General features: G+C 38.0%; 1 protein-coding gene across 4 annotated transcripts in view; it reads left to right on the top strand.

Annotated features, from left to right (window-relative positions):
• The window catches only part of LOC117402639 (glutamate receptor ionotropic, kainate 2), a 211,012-nt gene that overhangs the window by 73,525 nt on the left and 114,471 nt on the right, over positions 1-23,016 (top strand). For all 4 annotated transcript variants that reach the window (XR_009328750.1, XM_034003986.3, XM_059024630.1 and 1 more), the window contains 2 exons: positions 5,160-5,213; positions 7,191-7,364. Coding sequence is in view for 3 of the 4 variants with exons in the window: in XM_034003986.3 (XP_033859877.1) it covers positions 5,160-5,213; positions 7,191-7,364 (228 nt within the window). In the remaining variant the exon portion in view is untranslated. The remainder of the gene's footprint in view (positions 1-5,159; positions 5,214-7,190; positions 7,365-23,016) is intronic.

The raw sequence follows: 23,016 nt of genomic DNA, 5'->3' as shown, positions 1-23,016 counted from the left end.
TTCTGCCCGGAAAGTTGAGTTTTACAGGTGTTGTCTGAAGAGGTGTGTCTTGAGGAGGAGCCGGAAGGTGGTCAGGGACTGGGCAGTCCTGACATCCAAAGGAAAGTCATTCCCCCACTGTGGGGCGAGGGTGGAAAAGGAGTGGGCTCTGGAGGCAGGGGAGCGTAGAGGAGGTACAGCCAGTCTTCTAGTGCAGGCGGGGTGGAGAGGTCAGTGGGGGTGTAGGGAGAGATGAGGGTCTGGAGGTAGCTGGGTGCAGTCTGGTCAAGGCATCGGTAGGCAAGTACAAGAGTCTTGAACTGGATGTGAGCGGTGATTGGGAGCCAGTGGATTGAGCAGAGCAGTGGAGTAGCATGGGAGAAGCAAGGCAGAAAGAACACCAGGCGAGCAGCGGAGTTCTGGATGAGCTGGAGCGGACGGGTGGCGGATGCAGGGAAGTTGGCCAGGAGGGAGTTGCAGTAGTCTAGGCAGGAGAGTACCAGGGCCTAGATGAGGAGTTGTGTGGAGTAGTTGGTGAGGAAAGGTTGAATTCTTTGTATGTTACTCAGGAAGAATCAGCAGGTGCATGCTAGAGTGGAGATGTGCTGGGAGTAGGAGAGGCAGGGGTCCAGGGTTACTCCGAGGTTCTTGGCTGAGGAGGAGGGAGAGAGCGTGGTAGATTCTAGAGGAATGGAGATAGAGAGATCAGAGGAGGGAGAAGATGAGGGGAAGAAAAGGAGGTCAGTTTTAGAGAGGTTGAGTTTGAGATGATGCGTGTGCATCCAGGAGGAGATAGCAGACAGACATGTACAGATACGAGAGGGGATGGTAAGGTTACAGTGGGGGAAGGAGAGGAAGATCTGAGCATCATCAGCATAGAAATGGTATGAGAAACCATAGGATGCGATGAGGGGACCCAGGGAGCGGGTGTAGAGAGAGAACAGGAGAGGACCCAAGACTGATCCTTGGGGGACTCCTCTTGAGAGAGGGTTTGGTGTGGAGGTTGAGCCACACCAGGTTAGGAGGAGAACCAGGCCAGAGCAGTGCCAGAGATTCCCAGGTCAGCGAGAGAGGAAAGGAGAATAGAGTGATCAACAGTGTCAAAAGCAGCAGAGAGATCAAGAAGGATTAGGACAGAGGAGAGAGAGGCAGCACGGGCAAAGTTTAGTGAGCTAGGAGTTTAGGAGAGCAGTTTCAGTGGAGTGAAAGGAGCGGAAACCAGATTGGAGAGGGTCGAGCAGAGAGTGGTTAGACAGGAAAGTAGAGAGCTGGTGGTGTACTGCCTGCTCGAGGGTTTTAGAGAGGAAGGGTAAGAGGGAGACAGGAGGGAGGTGAGGTTGAGGGTAGGTTTTTTGAGGGGGGATGATACAGGCTTGTTTGAAGGCTTGTTTGGAGGGAAAGAGGCCAGAGAGGAGAGAGGTATTGAGAAGGGAGGAGATGAAGGGGAGTAGAGCAGGAGCAGCAGCTTGAAAGAGGTGAGTGGGGAGGGGGTCCAGGGCGCACGTGGTGGGTTTGTGGCCCTGGAGGAGGGAGGAGAGGTCAGAGTCTGAGAGGAGAGAGAAGGAGGAGAAGGAGGGTGAGTTAGTAGGGGAGACAGAGGGTGTTGGGTGCGGGAGGGGATGGGGGGAGGGAGAGGTGTTAAAGAGTTTGCGGATATCAGAGATTTTAGAGGAGAAAGAGCCAAAGTCATTAGAGGAAATAGAGGAGGGAGGAGGAGGGGAGGGTTGAGGAGGGAGGAGAAGCTAGAGAATTGTTTCTGGGGGTTGCTAGTGGAGGATTGGATAATAGATTGGGAATAGGAGCCTTTAGTAGAGGAGAGTAGAGGAGAAGGAGGAGAGGAGGGAGCGGTAAAGGTCTAGGGAAGCAAGGAGTTTGGTTCTCTTCCATTTCTTTTCAGCAGAGCACAGTTCTGTTCTTGCTGATCGGAGCACAGAGGTGAGCCAGGGTTGGGGGGGGGGGCAGGTCGGGAGGTGAGGGGACAGAGGAGTCGAGGGAGGAGAAGAGGGTGGAGGTAGCAGAGTCTACAGAGAGTTGGGAGAAGGAGTCGATAGGAGGGAGGTGGAGGCAAGGACAGATAGGGATAGACAGCGGAGGTTACGGTGGGAGGTTACTGTGGGGATAGGTGGAGTAGGGAGAAAGGGGAGAGACAGAGAAAAATAGATTAAATACTGATCAGAGAGGTCCAGGGGGGTGACAGAGCGGGTAGAGGGGCAGCAGGCCCTGGAGAAGGTGAGGTCCAGTTGACAGCCAGCTTTGTAGGTAGGAAATGGAGAGAGAGAGAAGTTGAAGAAGTGAAGAAGAGAAAGGAATCAGGCAGAGTGGGTGGGGTTGGAGAAATGGATATTCAAATCACCTAACAGGACAGTTGGGGTAGACAAAGAGGGGAGGGAGGAGAGGAGATAGTCAGGTTCATCGAGAAAGTGAGCGAGAGGTCCAGGGTAATGGTACAGTACAATTAGCAGTTGACACTGAGAGGTTAGTTGGACAGCGTGAAATCCAAAGGTGTTAACAGAGAGTGAGGAGAGGTCAGAGGGGACAGAAAAGAGTAAGAAGGGAGAGAGGAGAAGACAGTGAGACGTGGAGTATGGGACAGGGTGTAGAGAGGACAGGGCGGCAGGAGTTACAGTGTTATCAGGAGAGAGACAGGTTTCAGTGAGAGCAAGGAGATCGAGAAAAAGGTGGGAGGCAAAGGTATTGATGAAATTAGCTTTGTTAGCAGAAGAGTGACAGTTCCAGAGGGCACCAGAGAGAGTGCAGGAGGGGAGAGAGTGGGTGGGGGGAGAGGCAGAGGAATGAGGTTAGAGAGGTTAGGGGAGCAGTGGTGGAGAGAGAACAGAGGACGGGAGTGAGAGGACAGAATAACAGGGATGTGAGAGACAGTCATAGCAGGACAGGTGAGACAGATAGGTACAGTAGTAGTGGGAGCAGGAGCGGTGGGGGGACGGTACAGATCAGTCTAGTAGTTGGCGTCTTCCAAAGCGCTGCTAGGTTCGGATTTTCTCCAACAGCCTCTCCTCGCAGGTCTCTCCTCGCTGGACTCCCGGCTCTTTGGTAGAGAGGCTCTTCTGTTGGCTGCCGCTACGTGGGGGTGCACAAATAGGCTAGCTGTCTATTATACTAAACTGCGCTAAAGACAATACTTAAGCAATACAATATTTTCAATGCACTTCAATAGGATCACACAACTATAAAACTCTGTGCGGAAACCAATCAAATTGCAAATCAACCTCTATTCAATTTAACAAACAGTAGATCACCTAATTAAAACAACACCACTTTTATAATGTTACTTAAATACAGCTAATGTTAAGAGTTGGAATGAGGCCTCTAGTAGCCACTGGGAGAGATTTGGAAAAGGCCCTCGCTCTACCTGTCCTCGATCTGACTGCCACAGGTCAGACTGCCCTTGGTCGTGTGGCCCTCCAATAAGAAAGTTTACCATAGTTTACCACAGCACTTACCATGGTACACTATGGTATCATGGTATCTTCTATTTAGAGTCCAGACAATAGATGAGTCACTGTCAACTTTTTTAAGCAGATTTTATTTGCCAGTCAGGTTTTACTTTTTCTCAACATGAACTCAGTCTTCAAATGAACAGATAATTCCGCCGTCGTGTACAGCTAATTCCTTCTTTTATTTTGTGTTTGGTTAAAGGAAATTTAAAGAATTGAATTTAAAAGATCCCTTTCTACTCGTCTGGCCTATAAATTGTTTTTACACTAGATGACATTGAGATTGATGGCCTTGGCTGTTGAGATCTAATAATAAGATCCCTTGGCTCGTGGTCTATAGGCAAATGTGTGCGGATTGTCAACTTGGACAGGAATGTTAACTAACTCAGAGGACCATTACAAATGATTGTAAACAGAGTGAGAAACCTGGGGAAACAAGACATTTTACAGTGGTTTCTGTCTTTTTTTCTTGTAAAGAAAACCGTGTATTTTTTAAAATGTATGTATTTATTTGACAGGGACAATGTACAATTTTTAACATGTATGACATATCATAAGATGCATTGCACCCAGATTTAGCTATGAGCTCATTTTCATTGACAGTCCCTGGGCAGGTATAGAGAAAGGAAGGAAAACAAACAAACACAAAAACGGAAAAAGACAACAATATAAATAAATAATATAGCATTTACAGAAGGGAGCAATTTGCAATTGAGTTTTATAAATAACTTTAATTTATCTCCTCAAACAGAATACAACGGTTCCTTCCAAACAAATACATAGTTATGATAACGAAAAGAAAACAGCTCAAATTCATAGTACCATAATAATAACAATTACTCCACTACCCCATAATAATTACCCTCCCTATTGGAGCAGACAGCAAAGTATAAATAGAGTTAGAAATCCTTGTTTATTGTGCACACAGGTTTAAATTAATCTGTCAATTTTAGCTAGTGAACGATTAATGTTAGTATCATCTGGAAAACTTGGCAATAGAGTGTTCATTAGTGTATGGGTGAGAAAATGGATTTCCTCCCAAGTTAACAATCATGCCGATTATTTATATATTGTAGCATCAAAAATGTAAATGTCAAAATATCCAACCACATTGAATGTATAAAGATAGTGACTTTTTTCAATATTTTGATCTTTTCAAACTGACTCAGATACGAGTGGGTGTGAACCATTGTGAGGTTGCCTGGAGCTTTGTGGCATTATCCTGTTTCACTGAGTAATGCTTTGGCAAATTATAAAGGCGTTTGGAGCAGAAATAGAGCCGATACAAACCTTGGAGCCAAGTACTTTTTTAAAAGACATTAATAACATTAGGGTTATCTTTCCAGTTGACTAGACCATGTATAAACTTTTTCTACATGGCACTTCACTGATGACATTTTCTGTAGGTTTTCAGGTACTGTACTGTAGGTTGCTCCATGTATGGTATATCATGTTATATACAATGTCCATAGTTTAAATTAAAACAGTCAGCCTGGATGTAAAATGTGAAAGATAAACATGTAAGAATGAAAGTTCTCACCTAACACTTCCTTTTATCTGACGTATACATTTCAATAAAGTGCTGTAATTGAATTTATTCAGGTTAATTTGAGACTTGTTTTAATGCCATTGCCTTATCACTGTTATGTTGTGCTTTCCTTTGTTAGGTGTTATGTGGGTGTGAGCCAAATTACTAAAAGCTTATCGTCTTTTTTTTTTTTATAGGCATTAGCTATGGGAATGATGACAGAATATTACCATTACATTTTCACAACACTGGTAAGCGATTTATACAATTATATTATTTAGATTTAAATTGAGCAGTGTTACTCTCTGAGTGAAACGATTCCCGTTCTGTTTATAAAAATTGCTCCATGCTGTACGGTATGAACCTAAAAATGTATGCTGCTTTCACACCCCTACTGTTCTTGATTTTAGACCTCCTCCTAAAATTGCAGCATGAGATAATTGCTTTAATTAAGTGATTATTTATTATATAGCATAGCATGGAGTAGTGGTTAGGGCTCTGGACTCTTGACCGGAGGGTTGTGGGTTCAATCCCCAGTGGGGGACACTGCTGTTGTACCCTTGAGCAAGGTACTTTACCTAGATTGCTCCAGTAAAAACTCAACTGTATAAATGGGTAATTGTATGTAAAAATAATGTGATATCTGTATAATGTGAAATAATGTATAATGTGATATCTTGTAACAATTGTAAGTCGCCCTGGATAAGGGCGTCTGCTAAGAAATAAATAATAATAATAATAATAATAACCACATTCTTATCTAAAAAAAAAAAACAACCATCAGAAAATTATTTTCACAAATGCATTTACAGACCACATTTGCCACCAAAATATCCTTCCACTAGCTTCCCTAAACCATCAAAATAAACTTTGAGACATGTATCATAACTGTAAATATGTAGTGCCATTAGAAAATGTGGATATTTGCGAGATCTCAGCAGTCCTAAGACAGTTGACAAATGAATGTACAGTGTAGCGTCAATTAGTCACCATATTGTGAGGTACTGTCAGAGCCACCTAACCAAAGATACTTTTTTGTCTTACTGTTTTGGAAAGCTCCTTTAATAATAATAATAATAATAATAATAATAATAATAATAATAATAATAATAATAATAATAATAATAATTACAACTATCCAGTGCTCTACTAAAGGTTATCTTCCATCCTGGACAGAGTTTTTTGTTATTCTCTGCACCCAATCCTTATGACACATATAAATAAAACAAGCTCATACTGTGGTGTAAAACCTCTTTCGCTAACAGGTTCCCTTTTGTTGCAAACACTTTCCAACATGCTGTCTTATCCTCTAAGACATAAAAGATAGGTGAGAAAAATGAGAATTGTATTTCACACATATTCAAGTGAAATAGGAGTGGAAATTATTTTTAAATGAAACGCCTCTTTGTTCTTGAATTCCTGTTATCTATTTGTTTTATTTTTTTAAACGCATTTTAAAAAAAACTAGATCAATCCTTATAAATACATGTTTTATTTTTCAAATGATGGAAGATAATATAAAGATAAAATATATATATTTTCTAAATAATGGTTATATTTATAATTGCAGACAATTAACCTGATTTTCTATACAGCTTACATGCATAGTTACAATATATTATACATTATTTAACTTCCCTAAACCATCAAAATAAACTTTGAGACATGTATCATAACTGTAAATATGTAGTGCCATTAGAAAATGTGGATATTTGCGAGATCTCAGCAGTCCTAAGACAGTTGACATCGGCAAATGAATGTACAGTGTAGCGTCAATTAGTCACCATATTGTGATTATATTATACATTATTTAACTTAAAATACATTGTATTGTGTTTAACTGATCTTTGTTTATAAAATTAAATAAGGTTTATTTAAGGTTCTAAAATGTTTTCCTATACACAATTATGAATTATATACAATTACAAATGATATATGTATATATATACATAACTATCAGCAAGCTGTGAACAATATCATCCTTTGTCCTTGTTTGAATGCATGGGTTATCTCTATTTATATAATGGACAGACTAGCATATAGGAAATGTCACATTAAAGACTAAGGAAAGGATAACATACCACTGAAATGTTTATCTGCCCCTTAACTAACACTTCCTTGCAGCATTTCAGATAGAGTTTACTGAGATACAATTGTGTCCCCTGGGTATTTCCAGCACTTAATTAAGAATCAGCAGACACAACTTGCTTTTACACCATCTCTTACAGGACCTCTTTGCCCTGGATGTGGAGCCTTATCGCTACAGTGGTGTTAACATGACAGGATTCCGAATCTTAAACACTGAAAACACCCAAGTAGCTTCAATAATTGAGAAGTGGTCGATGGAGCGGCTCCAAGCGCCTCCCAAACCAGACTCAGGTTTGCTGGATGGATTTATGACGGTATGAGTACTGACTTGGAAAGACACTGCATGGATTTGTTTCTTTTTGAAGTGATGCTGTTTTATATTAAGCAATATACACAGTATTACACACACACATATATACAGCGAACTGTATGTGTCATTAATGTAAGGCTAGTTAAAAAAAAAAAATCAAAAAGTAAAAAAAAGACAAACAAAAACAAACAAAAAAAAAGTACATAGATTTTCTAAAACCTGAAACAGAATTAAATTACTATTAAATTGTGAGTTAAAATGTGGGTATGTAAAACACATGAAAGAGAAAGTATGAATGCAGGGGATGCTGAATGATTGAGGCGCATCTGTGGCAAGATTGATTATTTTTTTTTAAATTTAGAACTGGTTGAAACTATGGGCTCATACACTGATAGTGGCAAGAGGGGGGTTCTTAACAAGAATTAACTCTTCTGTTTAAATTTTCTCTGGTAGGAATGTGGGCAGTAATAGCAGTCCTATCATTTAATGCTCCTTTTCACTGGGAATACAGCCAAATATGAACTAGTTAGTATTCAGACAACTAGAATTACCATCTCATTTTAGCCCACCTGCCAAAATAGCTGTTTAGATGATAAAATTGCTTTACACTGCACTGGTCTGTCCAGTTTGAGTTTGGCGAGTAATGATCTTGCTTTATATGTTTTAAAATGAGCCACTGATCTCAGCTGTTTAGCTTACATCCCTTGATTAGCAGGTATACCACTTTTTCTTTAATCCTGCCACTAACTGCTCTGTGTTGGTTTGGTGAAGACAATGTGTTTGAAGTGCTGTGTGGAAACTTATAATTCATTCTTGCTTGGTGCAATATTCAAGGTTTGAGAATACTGTATTTAAAAACCTCTTATTAATTTTTGGTCAAATGCTTTAACTTCACGAGGCAGTAATGAAGGCACAGCTGCTTAACCCTTGTATTATTAATGACAATTGATGTGGCCAGGTAGAAACCAAAACAACAGATTTTGAATTTAAAGGCTTCTGAAACCAATTGTTATCCCTAGATCTCTAGTGGGATATAGTGGAGCTGTCCATATAGATTATAGCAGTACAATTATTGATCTGAGTATGCAGTTTGTTTGATTTTTGTTTGTTTAATTTGGAATCACTTTGCAACCACCTCGGAGCTACAGCGTCGGAGGACCATGCAGCTCCAGGTAGCAGGCCCGCAGGCACCCGGCCAGTCTACAGAGGTGTCTGGTGCACGGTGAGCCGAGGACACCCTGGCCGACCTAGACCCTCCCCACCCGGGCGGCGCTTGGCCAATTGTGCGCCGCCCCCTGGGAACTCCTGTCCATGGTCAGCAGTGGAATAGACTGGACCCAAACTAGCAACCTCCAGGCTATAGAGCGCATGCAGTTTCTTGATGGCATTTTTTTTATATCTTATAAATATTGTATTCCTTGAAAATATATTTAAGCATTAAGGCATGAAAAGGCATGGGCTGTGCTGGATATTATCACTTTTTGACTGCAACAAACCAAACAATGACAATATCCAGCACAACCCATGCCCTTGTGCCTTATGGCTTTTATAAAATTGATTTATAAACGTTTAAAAAAAAAGAAAGGAGAAATGTATATAGTTTCTAAAGATTTATTAACATTTTGAAGGTAACCTTCCACATCAGAAAATAATCCCTATGAACTAAAATAAATAATATTCAGGTAAAACATTTGCATTTTTTTTGTTTCAATAAATGATTTATATATATATATATATATATATATATATATATATATATACTGTATATATATAAAAAGACTAAATAACTATAAAAACCTGGCTTAGTTGTGTGTCAGTTCATTTTTCTTCAAAGAGATTCATTTGAATGTTGCCACTAATTGGACAACTGGAGAGGAAATAAAAATCGCTGCGTTCAATACCTTGAATAAGTTCAACATACAACTTGAAAAAATTACAATCACAACCGACGGCGCTCCTGCTATGCTAGGTAAGAAAAGCAGGGCTGTAGCTTTATTGAAATAAGCACTGAAAACAGATGGTGCAGAGAATGATATTTTTTCATATCATTGCATTGTACACCTGCAAGCATTATTTGCTAAATTTTGTTCTCTAAATGACGTGATGGCGGATGTAATCGGATTGGTAAATTATGTCAGGGCCCGAGCAAGGAACCACCAGCAATTTAAGCTTTTGTGTGATGAATTTGACACCCAGTACGGGGATTTGGTTTTGCACACTGAAATAAAATGGCCTTCAAGAGGACGCATTCTTGCCCATTTTATGGATGTTTTTGAACCATTAAAATTGTTCATTATTGGAAAAGGAGAAACCGAACGATTTCCTTACTTAGATGACAAGGAATGGATGCTTGCTGTTGCATTTCTGTGCGACATTACTCAGCACTTAAATGGCAATAATAAGACTGTTTATGAACTTTACACTGCTGTCAAAACATTTTCAGCTAAATTGCAGTTACTTCACAGCAGTGTCAGCAAAGGCGATTACCGTCTTTTTTCAAGCGTGCAGAAAGTGATGAGGGAAAACCCGAATGCTGCCCCCTCGAGTCAACAGCATTTCTGCGATGTGTTGGCTGAGCTGAATGAAAATTATACTGCCAGATTCAGTGATTTTAAGAACCATGACAAACTTTTGCTCCTGGTGAACAATCATTTCTTAACTGAGATGGATGAAATGGAAGAAAACTGCTCACAACTAGGACCTGTGGATCTGTTGATGGAGTTTGAGGAATTAAAGAGCTCTGATGAATTGGCACGACAATTCCGTCAAAATAAAGATGTGGACTTTTGGAAATTAGTTAACCATCTTCTAAAAATCTTACAATTAGCCAGAAGGATTATTTCAATGTTCCCCGAAACCTACAGATGGTGGGGTGGGGCGTGCAGGGCATGCAGTAGTCATGTGGCTCTTTTGGTTGATGTTGAATGCAAATTTGGCTCCTGAGTTGCTGAAGTCTGAGTACCAATGCTCTAACATATACCATACAGCGTAAGAGTTTAAGGTACTTTGTTTTGCTTTGTTGGGATGAAGAGGCAGGCTGATTTTCTGGAAGTTTTCATAGGTACTTCTCCAGTGAAGCTACTGGGCACAAGTGGTTTCTGGGCTCTTCAAACATGAATCTGTGGTGAGATTCTTTGTTCCGTTCATAGGGATTTTTGTCTTCCTATGATCATTCAGTATTCTGTTTATATCACACACACACACATATATATATATATATATATATATATATATATATATATATATATATATATATATATATATATATATATTTAAAATAAATAGCAATACAATTTTTTTTTTTTATATTAAATCAATTAATTCTGGGATTATTTTACCTGGCAGATCTTTATTTTCATTGTCAAAAAAAGACTGTGCTTCGACACAGATTAATTTAGAATCCTGTTTATGACCTCTGTTATATGTATTATTGGGCAGCAGTGTGGAGGGTAGCAGTGGTTGTGGGTTCAATCCCAGGTGAGGACACTGCTGCTGTACCCTTGAGCAAGGTACTTTACCTAGATTGCGCCAGTAAAAATGGGTAATTGTATGTAAAAATAATGTGATATCTTGTAACAATTGTAAGTCACCCTGGATAAGGGCGTCTGCTAAGAAATTAATAATAATATTGAAGTGGTGCACAGAGTGTGGGTTATGTAGCATAGGTAATGTAAAGTGTATATTTGTATTTAGACACGGGGAAATGCACAGTCCACGTGCAGATTAAAGTGGGTATTAGGATGGAAGCACAGGGAGCACAATTAGTTCACGTGCAGATGTACCTAGATTCCAATTGAATGATTGATTAGCAATTGAGTCTCGGTACAGCTGCATAAAAACAGTCAGTTTCACTCACTCGAGGTTGTGTGCTCAAGGGAGAGAGAGAGAGAGAGAGAGAGAGATAGATAGATAGATAGATAGATAGAAAATAATAATAAATAATAACAATTGCTATGCGCGTTGGGAGTGGAACCAGCACGATACTTGTTTGTTGTTTTGTCCAGTGTTTGTTTGTTAGTGTCTGTTTGTTTTGTTTGTCTTTTTTTGGCTACTATGCCGTTTTATTTTACAAAGTGTTTTTGTCTTGTTAACCCTTTTTATTTTGTAATAAACCGGAGCAACAGTGCAATTCACAATTCACTCACCACTCTGTGTCCTTCCATTTCCTGGTCTGACATCACCACTACAGCCAGACTGTTCAAAGTATGTCATATAGAATCATAAGAAGATGCAGTGAAAGATCAGAAGGAGCAGAGACCTAACAGTATGTGTATGTCATATAGAATCATGAGAATAAGATCAAGAAAAACCAGAAGTAGAAAAGACACAACAGATAATAACAGATATCAGGCTTAAAGAGCATGGAAAGCAAGAGCGAACAAATGTTTCTTGAGAGTTGATTTAAAGCGAACGATGGTGGGAGCATCACGCACCAAAGCTGGGAGAGAGTTCCAGAGAGTCGGAACTATGAAGCTAAACGAGCGTTCTCCAAATATTATACACAGTTTGGAAACACTTAGTAAATGCCTTGAATGGTTTCCTTAAAATGCATACAAATTCCAACTTGCTGTTTACAGGTGGAAATTGAATATAATAGATATATTTTAATTGTGAGATCACATAGAGATTACATAGTGTAAATCTAAATATTTATTTCTCCATTACAGCACCACACAGTGCAGCTATAAAAGATATTTCTTTACTGTTTTAAAAAAAAAAAATTGCAAAGCGCTGATTAATCTTATCATTTAAAGTCTTTACACATCCCTAAGAAGTTCATTTAAAAATGTTCAAAGGGAGGAGTTGCCTTTTCAAAATCATTCTGTTGACCAAATACGAGTAATGCATTTCTTTCCTGTATTACTTTTCTTTCTAATACTTTTTTTCTATGTATTTTATTTACAAGATCTCAGAACTGGAGTGTTTCTTTATTTAAAATATATTCTGTATCATCCTTTTATCTTCTACCCTGTTGTGTATTGTTTGATTTGCAAAGTATTTGAGACCCCTGTATCTGAGAAGAAATATTTTATAGAGATCGCCTGGATTCTTTTTGATAACTGTTTCTACTCAATGTTCACAACCCCATTGTCCATTCCTCCACTGTTGGTGTCAAAGGGGTTGAAGCTGCAACATTTAAGAAGAATTCAGTTAAAATTGGGAATTACCAAAGCAGCTGAGTCAGAGAACAATCAGACACTCTGTAGAGCCTTTGCACTCCATTTGCATGTCATTCTTCAGGATGCAAGGGCAGAGGCTAAAGTAGGATTCATTGGAAACCTTTTTACGCAGTATAAATTCAAACACTGTTATGCAGGAATTACATTTTATATGCTCTAAGCAACAATGTTACCTCTGCTAATTAAGAAACATCAGTAGCAGCCCAAGAAGATGTCAGCTACTAAAGCCATGTTTTCATCTGCCACTGGGATTGACTTGAAAGTTGAATCAGATTTGTTAATTTCCATTGACTGTTGTGAAATGTCTGGTTTCAGATAGTACTGTAGATGAGACCGACTGCAGTCTTACTTTGATACTGGAACAAACTGGTAGAGGCTATGACCTTTTTTTTTTAACTAAAGGATAGCAAGAATGTAATATTAGGTGTTGAACAAAACAAAACAACCCTCCCCTGCAATGACTGTAATATACAGTACACATTTTTGTATAAATGGTATGTCCTTCAAATAACCCTTTAGACATGTACAGTATTCTGTAATACAAAATATACTGCAAGTCTGTTTGCAGGTGCAGTATAGTCTTTCTAGCATACTTTCATAACGATAATTAAAATTCATAGAAACAGGTCATTTGGTTTTCTTATTAATCATTTAGTTTCATTTTCACCTTTTTCTTCCTTGGGATATTCTGCCCCAAGCCAAAGCTTAACATATATAATGAAAATGACCTAACAAGCTCTGCAGCTTCATTAACGTCATTTTTATCCTTGCTAATTGCTTTGCGTTCTGATTTAATTTAGTGCAATATTTTAATCTTTAGCAGATTATGCTGCATCTTGACTGTTCTGAGCCCTAAATCTGATTTTTAGTACTCATTTTAGCAGTTAGTTAAACCGTGTGCAGTGAAGCGTTTTCTTATTATTCAGGCTTGGTAATAATACGAAGACGCTCTCTGACAGCATTGCTAACATAGTGTATTCATTTCTAAAGTACATGAACACCTCGGCCTTAATCACACATTTAGAATGCTAGCATTGGACAGTTTCTTAACCCTATTCATTGTATCTGTATAAATTAACTTGAGATGCATGTTTTTCCTGCTACAAATGCTGAAGGCGTTCATTCCAGCACTGGGCAGCAAATTTGTTATGCTGAAAAAGAGGCTTTGTAAAACATGGTGCCGTTTCTGTAACAGCAGGAAATATTTGCTCTTTATTATAAGGGGTTGCAACACCCCCATTATGTTTAAGGTAATTAATAGAAAGTACAATGTAATTATATATTTGTTATTGGATCTGTGGTTCAATACAATACACTGACTTGACTTTTGATTGATAGCTATTTTTTGTATGATACTTATTTTGTCTGGCATAGACTGTCCCTGTGGATAGGAAAATTGGTAGCAGGTACCTATGACCTGTCCTGCCAATCTTATCCCATCTTTGTCAAAGTCAGCTAGAGTTCTTATCTTAGGTTCCCTGGGTATCCAGAGTAGCAAGTAGATTTTATGTAATCTCACAACCTGTAGTGGATTGCTACTTACAGAATATGCACGAACACATGCAGTACACACATCCAATTTGATCAGTGCTTTAGGTAGGCTTAGTTTAGCTGAGCTTAGTTTAGCTACAAATCTGAACTAAATTCAATGGAGAAAAAAGGGAGCAGTTCTTTTAGCACAATATTTCCTGTGGAAATGCAATAAAGGCCAGTGAAGTACTGCTTGGCCCCTAAACCTGAAATGCAGTATATGAGAGCTGTAGCAGTTTGTACATGATTTATACTACATTCCTTGGCCTTTAGCCTCACCTTTCGAGGTACCCCTTCCCATAAATTAGCTTGCAGATAAGTGCAGACTGGCTGTAGGGATGCCATGGGCAGGGGGCAGGATAGCTTCCCTCCTCCATTAGATGAAGACAAATAAGCAGGTAGAGGCTGAGGAGGAGGAGGCAAACGCAGTGGATTGAGGTAAGATATAAATTCTTTCCTTGCCAGTCATTGGACATATTGTTTATCAAGGGACAAAAAAGAACTAGCTATTTGATTTAGTCTGGTATTGGAAGCGCCTAAAATATGCCTGATATTTACGTGATGTGATCTAAAAGTGAGTACCCTGCCAGAATCATCGCTTTGCTTAATTAAATATGATGTTAACAATAACGCCAAGCTTTGGGATAGATAGGAATTGACGAGTTATTTTTAAAGTGTTCCGGGAAGAAAGGAAAAAGCATAGCAAGGCCCTTCCATATAAGTGGCTAATTGGATTTGGTGGCATGCATGTGCCAATCAATTATATATTCTTTTTCAGCCATCTTGCATATTTTAGTTTGAAGTATTAAGCAGTTTTCTTTTTTAGAACAAGTATTAGGTTTAAAATCTGTTGAATTTGACCATTAGCTTGATTAACAAGTTCCCCAGTTTCAATTAATCTCTAGTCAGTTGTTCTGTATATTGCCTTTTGTTTCTTTTTTTAAATTTTACTTGATTGACGGGTTGACTTTGATGTTTATTTGTAGGGGTAATCTATGGATAACCACAGGTAGGTCGGTTCTTGCTATCCAGGTTGATTTCCCAGTGCTGTAAAATGTTCCATAAAATGTAGCAGTCATTACATCAATAACTTTTTTTTTTTTAGAGCACTGCCTGCAAATAAAGTGTTGGGTTTATATGTTGGTGGTGGTTGGCGGGTAATTCCTATCCCTGCCAAATACATTTGAAAATGTGGGTTTTGTGGCTGTTTTGTACAGCCATAGGTTTAAGTGGTTAATTGTTTAATTGTTGTATTGTTTTAGTGAGCCAGGATCAAAATCACTTGGCTCTAATTTAATTAAGTACACCTGCCTGTAATTAGCAGGCAGGTATTTAAGAAGGTCAACATGTTTGGTCTGGGGCTGTGTGAAGACCTAGGGCCTAGGGTGAAGGGCGAAGGGCGAAGGGCGATGGGGCGATGGGGCGATGGGTGAAGCGCGAGACCTGTGTGCAGACCGGGAAAGATATAGTGATACTTGGTAAGTATATATGTGTTTTGTTGAACCTGTAAATGGCGTAGCTGTCTGATTTTTGATTAACTAGAACTCATATTAAGAAATAATAAAAAAAGACCTAAAATGATTTGTTATTTTAGACACAGTTTATTTTAATGTGGCATTGCTCAGTGCTGGCAGGAGGCAGACTGCTTATTTCTCTCCCTGTCTGCACCATAGTTTTGGCGAACTTGATGAGCGCAGGTACTAGATTTATCTTCCATGCTGTTGACGCTCTTCTCGCTGTCTATGTTGTCACGTGTTCCTCTCACTCATAAAGAGACAGGGCTTGTATACATCAGAAGGGCTGCGGTTATTAAAGCATTAAGGTACGACGGGGTGGGTTAACACTTAGGGCGTTATAAGGCCCGACGCGAACCCCTCAGTGTGCGGTTATCTCATGTTAACCCACCCCTTGGAGTGCCTTAATGCTATTATAAATCGAATTTAAAATTACAATTTTATTTACTTTTAAAATTAACACAGCAAATTAAAAAAATATGTTCAATAACAGTAAATATCACTATGCACAAAAAATTGTTCCAGTGTAATGTAAACAAAATGTGTTTAAATATGTTTGTTTTTATACATTAACGTACATTTAATTGTAAATATAGCATGTATTTATTAAAATGTTACATACATTTCTGTATATCAATTACATTAACCTGTTATACTAATTCATTAATGACCATATATCACTTTGTAAATTACATAAATAAGTCTTAACATGTTTTATGTAAAAAAAAATGTGTGCAGTGATATTTACTGTTGTTGAATATATATTTTGTATGAACATATGTTTTAATTTGCTGTGTTCATTTAAAAAGTAAATATAGTAATTAATACGAAGGAAGATGGTTTAAGTTGTCTTTGACCTTCTCTGCCGTGACGAGCAAAATGAAGCTGTATGTTGAACCATACGTTGCTCACTAATTCCCGAGCTGTGTTTGGGTGAGGGCTTCAGATTTTTTTAGCTTCTCGAGGTCTGCAGGTGTTATTGGGGATAGTGTGTTGCTTTGTCATTTCCACTTCGTCTCAGTTTTTTAATTACTGCTACGAATATATTGTTAGCTGTGTTAAATGCAGCATCTTTCGCTAAACTAAACTAAACTTTTCTGCTGTACGGCGGATCATTCAAAATGTGATTGATACTGTACCGGCTCGCAGACTGATAAAGCTCGAAACGCTGAACTGCTCTTCATCTTTATTTCTTACGGAAGCATACAATTCCCTAAGGAGACAGTTGAGTTCTTCCTGAGAAAGTAAATGAAAGGTGACAGGTTTACCTTTTTCTTGAAGCCAGTTTGTATGATGTTCACAGCCCATTTGGAAGCTTTTATTGTGTTTTTTTCGTTTCGTTCAAGTTCGAGTTGATTTAGTTCTTCCACTGTGTCGTTTTTTCTTTTTAAGTAAAGTTAATTACTGGTACCAGTACTTTTCAGATTCTGGAAATTGATCTTCAGACCATTAGTCAAAAGTTTTTCCATTTCCATTGAAAGGTTCTGTGGGATTAACGAATGGCTGATAGAATGCAGCTAACCAATCAGAAAGCAGGATTTTTCCAAGCAGGTGTATAATGAAAACTGATCGTGTAATATTATTGTGATGAGACAAGTGGAGACTTTTGGGCCAGGACTCATAAGAACATCAGAACATAAGAAAGTTTACAAACGAGAGGAGGCCATTCAGCCCATCTTGCTCGTTTGATTGTTAGTGGCTTATTGATCCCAGAATCTCATCAAGCAGCTTCTTGAAGGATCCCAGGGTGTCAGCTTCAACAACTTTACTGGGGAGTTGGTTCCAGACCCTCACAATTCTCTGTGTAAAAAAAGTGCCTCCTATTTTCTGTTCTGAATGCCACTTTATCTAATCTCCATTTGTGACCCCTTGTTTCTTTTTTCAGGTCAAAAAAGTCCCCTGGGTCGACATTGTCTATACCTTTTAGGATTTTGAATGTTTGAATCAGATTGCCGCGTAGTCTTCTTTGTTCAAGACTGAATAGATTCAATTCTTTTAGCCTCTCTGCATACGACATGCCTTTTAAACCCGGGATAATTCTGGTTGCTCTTCTTTGCACTCTTTCTAGAGCAGCAATGTCCTTTTTGTAACGAGGTGACCAGAACTGAACACAATATTCTAGGTGAGGTCTTACTAATGCATTGTAAAGTTTTAACATTACTTCCCTTGATTTATATTCAACACTTCTCACAATATATCCGAGCATCTTGTTGGCCTTTTTTTATAGCTTCCCCACATTGTCTAGATGAAGACATTTCTGAGTCAACATAAACTCCTAGGTCTTTTTCATAGTTCCCTTCTTCAATTTCAGTATCTCCCATATGATATTTATAATGCACATTTTTATTGCCTGCATGCCATACTTTACACTTTTCTCTATTAAATTTCATTTGCCATGTGTCTGCCCAGTATACTAGAATCTAAATCATTAATATAGATTAGGAATAGCGTTCAGTTTGAGAATTAATCTTTTATGCGGGACTTTGTCAAAAACTTTCTGGAAATCTAAATAAACCATGTCGTATGCTTTGCAATTATCCATTGGATCCTTAAAAAAGTCAAGCAGGTTAGTTAGACACGATCTCCCTTTCCTAAAACCATGCTGACTGTCTCCCAGGATATTGTTACCATATAGGTAATTTTCCATTTTAGATCTTATTATAGTTTCCATAAGTTACATATAGTAGAATTCAGGCTTATTGGTCTGTAGTTACCTGGTTTGGGTTTGTCTCCCTTTCTGTGGATCGGTATTACGTTTGCTATTTTCCAGTCTGTCGGTACAACCCCTGTGTCAAGAGACTGTTGCATGATCTTGGTTAGCGGTTTGTAAATGACTCGAGTCGAGTCATTCCAACTCTGATATGATCTACGTGTGTTTCCCAAAGAGTGATTGTCATTACAGTTGAATTCTATTCCAGAAACCATTTTAAAGTAAGTACTACACTATCAAATGTAAACTCCTCTTCTATTGAAAAAAGGTGTTACAAGCTTGCATTTCACGAACCTGGATAATAAATCATTAAAATACCAACAGTATCCTGAAATAAAGAGGTGTTACCAGGAAGCACTTTAAATGTACTGGTCCTGGAAACCATTGCATGCAGCTGACAAGGATGCCTCTTTGACAGGGCACAGACTCCATAAACTGTTACCATAGAATAAGCCAACAGTTGAAAAGAAAAGAATGGTACATTGACAAATGTGATGTATCAGACTTGTAGCATGCGCCATACTTGTTCTTCTGTGTTCCAAGGGTAAATTAAAAAATAAATGGCTTCTTTTAAAACGCTTTGTTTAATTTTCCATTCGGAATGCTTGTGAGTAATCTAGGATTATATACATTAATTATCTTCACAAAATAATAAAGCAAAGATCATAGAAAAAATACTGCACTCCAAAATACCAAGAATACATAAGCTAAATGTTAGCATATTTATCTTTTAAAGCTAATTAACAGAAAAAAAAACAGTTAGGGTATATTCTTATAAAGTAAACCTACTAGTAGCTGATTGGGGTTTTAAAATGGAAGCTGTTATGTTTTCTTTGTTTTAAAGTCATTTAATTTTATGAAATATTATTCTCATCACAAAACAAAAAATAGAAACAAATTTTTGCCTCAAGATTACACCATCGTTAGTTTTCCATCCTCTGATCACCGCTCTTGAGTTTATATAGAACAGTACAACCCAAGGTTATTTCACCAATGTCTTCTAATTTATCCTTTTTTATAGATTCATCCTTAACTTCTGGTCTTTTAGTTAAACTCAACATGATCTCTGTCTGTAACCCATGCTAGCCCCAGTCTGCATGATTGCGTACTATTAATAACACATTCTATATTGATATTAGTTAAAAGACAATGCCATGCAAAGTGCTTTGACAATTAAAATAATAATTATTTTTAATCTATTCTTGGCAGTAATTGGTTTATGATGGAAAAGGTTATGCTTAACTTTCTGTGGGGCTATTTATCTGGGAGAAATTCAACACTGTAGTGCCAAGCAATGCAATTTTAAGCTGTGCCCAGAGGCCTGCATTGATTTAAATGTAAGATCAAGGGGGATCCTGTCACAAACACAGCAGGCTGTTGAACAGCATCAGGAGAAATCATGTTAGTGACAGTCTGAAAATGTGGGTACTGAAATAAGTGGGCAACTCATATACAATGCACATGCTTATATTACTGAGGCTTTATAGCCCAAGGGTAGTCCCTAATTCACTTGTATTCTGGAGGCTTTTGTATGAATTACATCTATACCTATGGTTCTGGGAATGGTTTAGTTTGTTTTTTTTAAATGTGCTTTTTATACCCAAGTGTGGTTAATCATTTTTTTTGGGCAAATTAAGTGTTTTCTATTATCCAATGTTATCTCAAAGTTAATTTGTAAAATAAATTCGACCAGATATTAAACATGTAAATGGTTTTAGCATTTACCCTTGACATAGTTCTTTGTTATGCTGAGACCTGTGCCTGCTTGTGTGCTTAATTGACCCTTCTTTGTCTGGATCCAATGTAAAATATATAATGCATTTTTTGTATTCTACTAGAAGTTTCTTTTCAATGATTCTGAAACCAGCTGGTTCTGTTGTTATTTTAAGACTATTCGTCACTCTCAGCATAGATCAAAGTTATGGTTTACAGGTTTTGCTAGTGAAGAACTCTATTAAAATGTGCCGTTTGGGTCACCGTCTGATGAAATAAACTCTAAATGCCTCAGTAGACAATTTAAATCTCTTAAATGTGTATGCCTGACAGAGTGGTTTTAATTGGAAAGGGTGTCTTTAGACTTAGCATATTTATAGTTTAAACCATTTTAAAATATTTTAAAGCAGTTAGAAAAGAAGGAAAGGATGTTTGACACCCGGTGATTTACTGTCTTTAATGCTGTTTTTATTACTTAAACAGGGATACCCTTTTCTTAAATGGCCACTTTATCAGGTATTAAATTACACAGCATGTAAATAAGTAGGAAGCCTTTACAAATTCTGCAGTGCTGCCAGGCTGATTCATCACAAAAAATATATATTTTTACAGTGTGGCTGAAGGTGGACACACATTTTCAAAAATCTCACTTTTTACTGACCTTGCACTGTATGTATTTTCTGGTTTATCTGGCGTATTTGGCTGTTGTGCCCCGCCTGATAAATGAGTCTTGCCAAAGTGTAAATGTAAAAGTGAAACAAAAATACCCTGTCCTTGACTAAACAAATTATTCGGTTGCCAGTAATAGAGTGTTTCCAGCCCATGTCAAATAAAACATGACATTTACGGGAATATGGAATTCTCATTACTGTTTAATTTAGTTCTGTTGCAGATTATAGACTGTGAACTGGAAGCTCTCTAATATCCCAGCTCTATAAGTATTGTCCTACATTAATAACACTTGCTTTATATAAATATACATTTTCTGTATTTGCCCCAGTCATGAAAATCAGATCTGTCCTTAAAAGTTTTGGACATTTTTTAAAATAGACCCCTCTGTTGCTACCTTTTAAAAAAGCTATTAATTTTGACTGCTTTGGTATTACATTAGTTAGTCTTTCTTCATGCTTGAATCTGGAAGCTTCAGAGATATGAGTAACCAATGCTGTCTGCCTGGTGCTGTCTGTGTCTATCAGACAGTGAGCTGTCTTAAGGGTAGATTTTAGCAGCTTGGTGGTAGCTACAGATCTGAAGGCAGTCATGCCTCATTCCTCTTGGGTTTGCTATGCCATCTTTTACAGTTCATGTTATGTTCCCTAACCCTTAGCTGTATCTTACAGATTCAAGAAGGATGATGTGTAAAATGTACTAGCCACAAACATGCTATTTAAATTAGGGCATATTTTAAATAATGGCGATCACAGTCTTTAGGACTTAGCTCCACACATTCAAAGACTGAAACTAAATGATGTCATAGTACTGTAAAGTTTCTTGGCTGAGTAATGCTCCCATGCTGATGTGTACCGGTAGGTAACAAAATAAAGGTAGACCCTTTTTCTGCTATTTAAAATATGTGACACATAAAATACAGTTTTAACGACTGCATTTGTATGTGTCATTTGTTTTAAACAGTAGCAATTCAGTTACAAAGTAGCACATGCTGTAATGAAGCAGTCTTTACAGTTTCTGTGGATTATTTTGCATTTCCATAAAAACAATCCACACTGTCCCCCACCGTATAGCCATACATTATTTAAATGACAGCTATTACTGTGCTTTGCATATAGAATATTTTCCCCATGATGAAAAAAAAACCCTCGAAGGGTGCACAATTCCAGTTCTCCATGTTCCACCCTAAATTGCTTATTTTGAACCAATTTAACCTCCTTCCAAAGAGTAATACTATTTCATGATACCCATGAAAGCTGGTGGACTCTGGACCTTGAGCACTGGATTTGTGTATCCCTGAGCTAAAGCACCCATAGTGATCAAAGTTGCCTTTAGGCATAAGGGATATGTTTCAGTAAGCATTACATGATAGGTGTTATCATGAGATAACCCCATGCATTGGGCATTGTGAGTAACTAAGCTCATGATAATCCTACCCTGGAGTTAACTTCTTTTGTGTTATGATTTTGTTTTAATTATATTTTGGATCTACTGGACCACCATGAACGTAGTAATGGATCAGAGCAAACATATACACAGGGAGCTCATCTCCCAAAGTTTTCTTTTTTTTGTTAATATTTATGTCCATTGGGGCTGTTACAGAATGTTAGCAAAACTAAACTGTTTGATAAATCAACTATTGTAGTTTTTCCTGGCTGTCCAATTTGCTGTTTTTATTGATCATTTAAATACTGTAGACCCTATATGGTGTATTGACTGCCTTACCCATGCACAGCACTCTTCCAAGCATCATAAATAAAATCTTTATAGCCTGTGATATACGTCAAAGATGCACACAGCAGCATAGCAAACTGTCGCTGAGTGATGGAGTTGGTTGAAGTCAAACGTAACTGTTTTTTCTTTTCTTTTCTTGAAGCCAGAACCTTAAACTGAAAGACTTAATCACTTGTCATATAATACATGTGATTCGGAAAAATGTTTCTTGTAATTGTCCTCCTACAGTCGATGGACCCTGTAGTTTATACTTATATAATTGTGGTAAGGCTGCAAGCCATATTGCTTGTTATGTGTGTTAATGGATACTATTTACTACTTTAACAATAAAAACAAAACAATAAAGAATACAATTTAAGAATGGGCTGTTTGTTCTGGGAAAAGGGTCAATAACACATTTAAGGCACAATTCTTGTTTTGTGGAGATGTATTGGAACAGTTTTGTGTGTGTGGTAACCACAATACCTGTATACCTCCCAGGATTGTTTGCTGTGTTCATAGATAGCTGAACAGTGTAATAAATTATTATGCACATCCTTGTTAGAAATATATAAAAAAGGCCAAAGGATAATGGAGTTGTAATGCATTGCAGAGGTGTTGTTTCCA

This window comes from Acipenser ruthenus, chromosome 5 (genome assembly GCF_902713425.1).
Source record: "Acipenser ruthenus chromosome 5, fAciRut3.2 maternal haplotype, whole genome shotgun sequence".
Taxonomy (NCBI): Eukaryota; Metazoa; Chordata; class Actinopteri; order Acipenseriformes; family Acipenseridae; genus Acipenser; species Acipenser ruthenus.
Note: the sequence above shows the minus strand (reverse complement) of the source record. Positions and strands in the feature narration are given on the sequence as shown.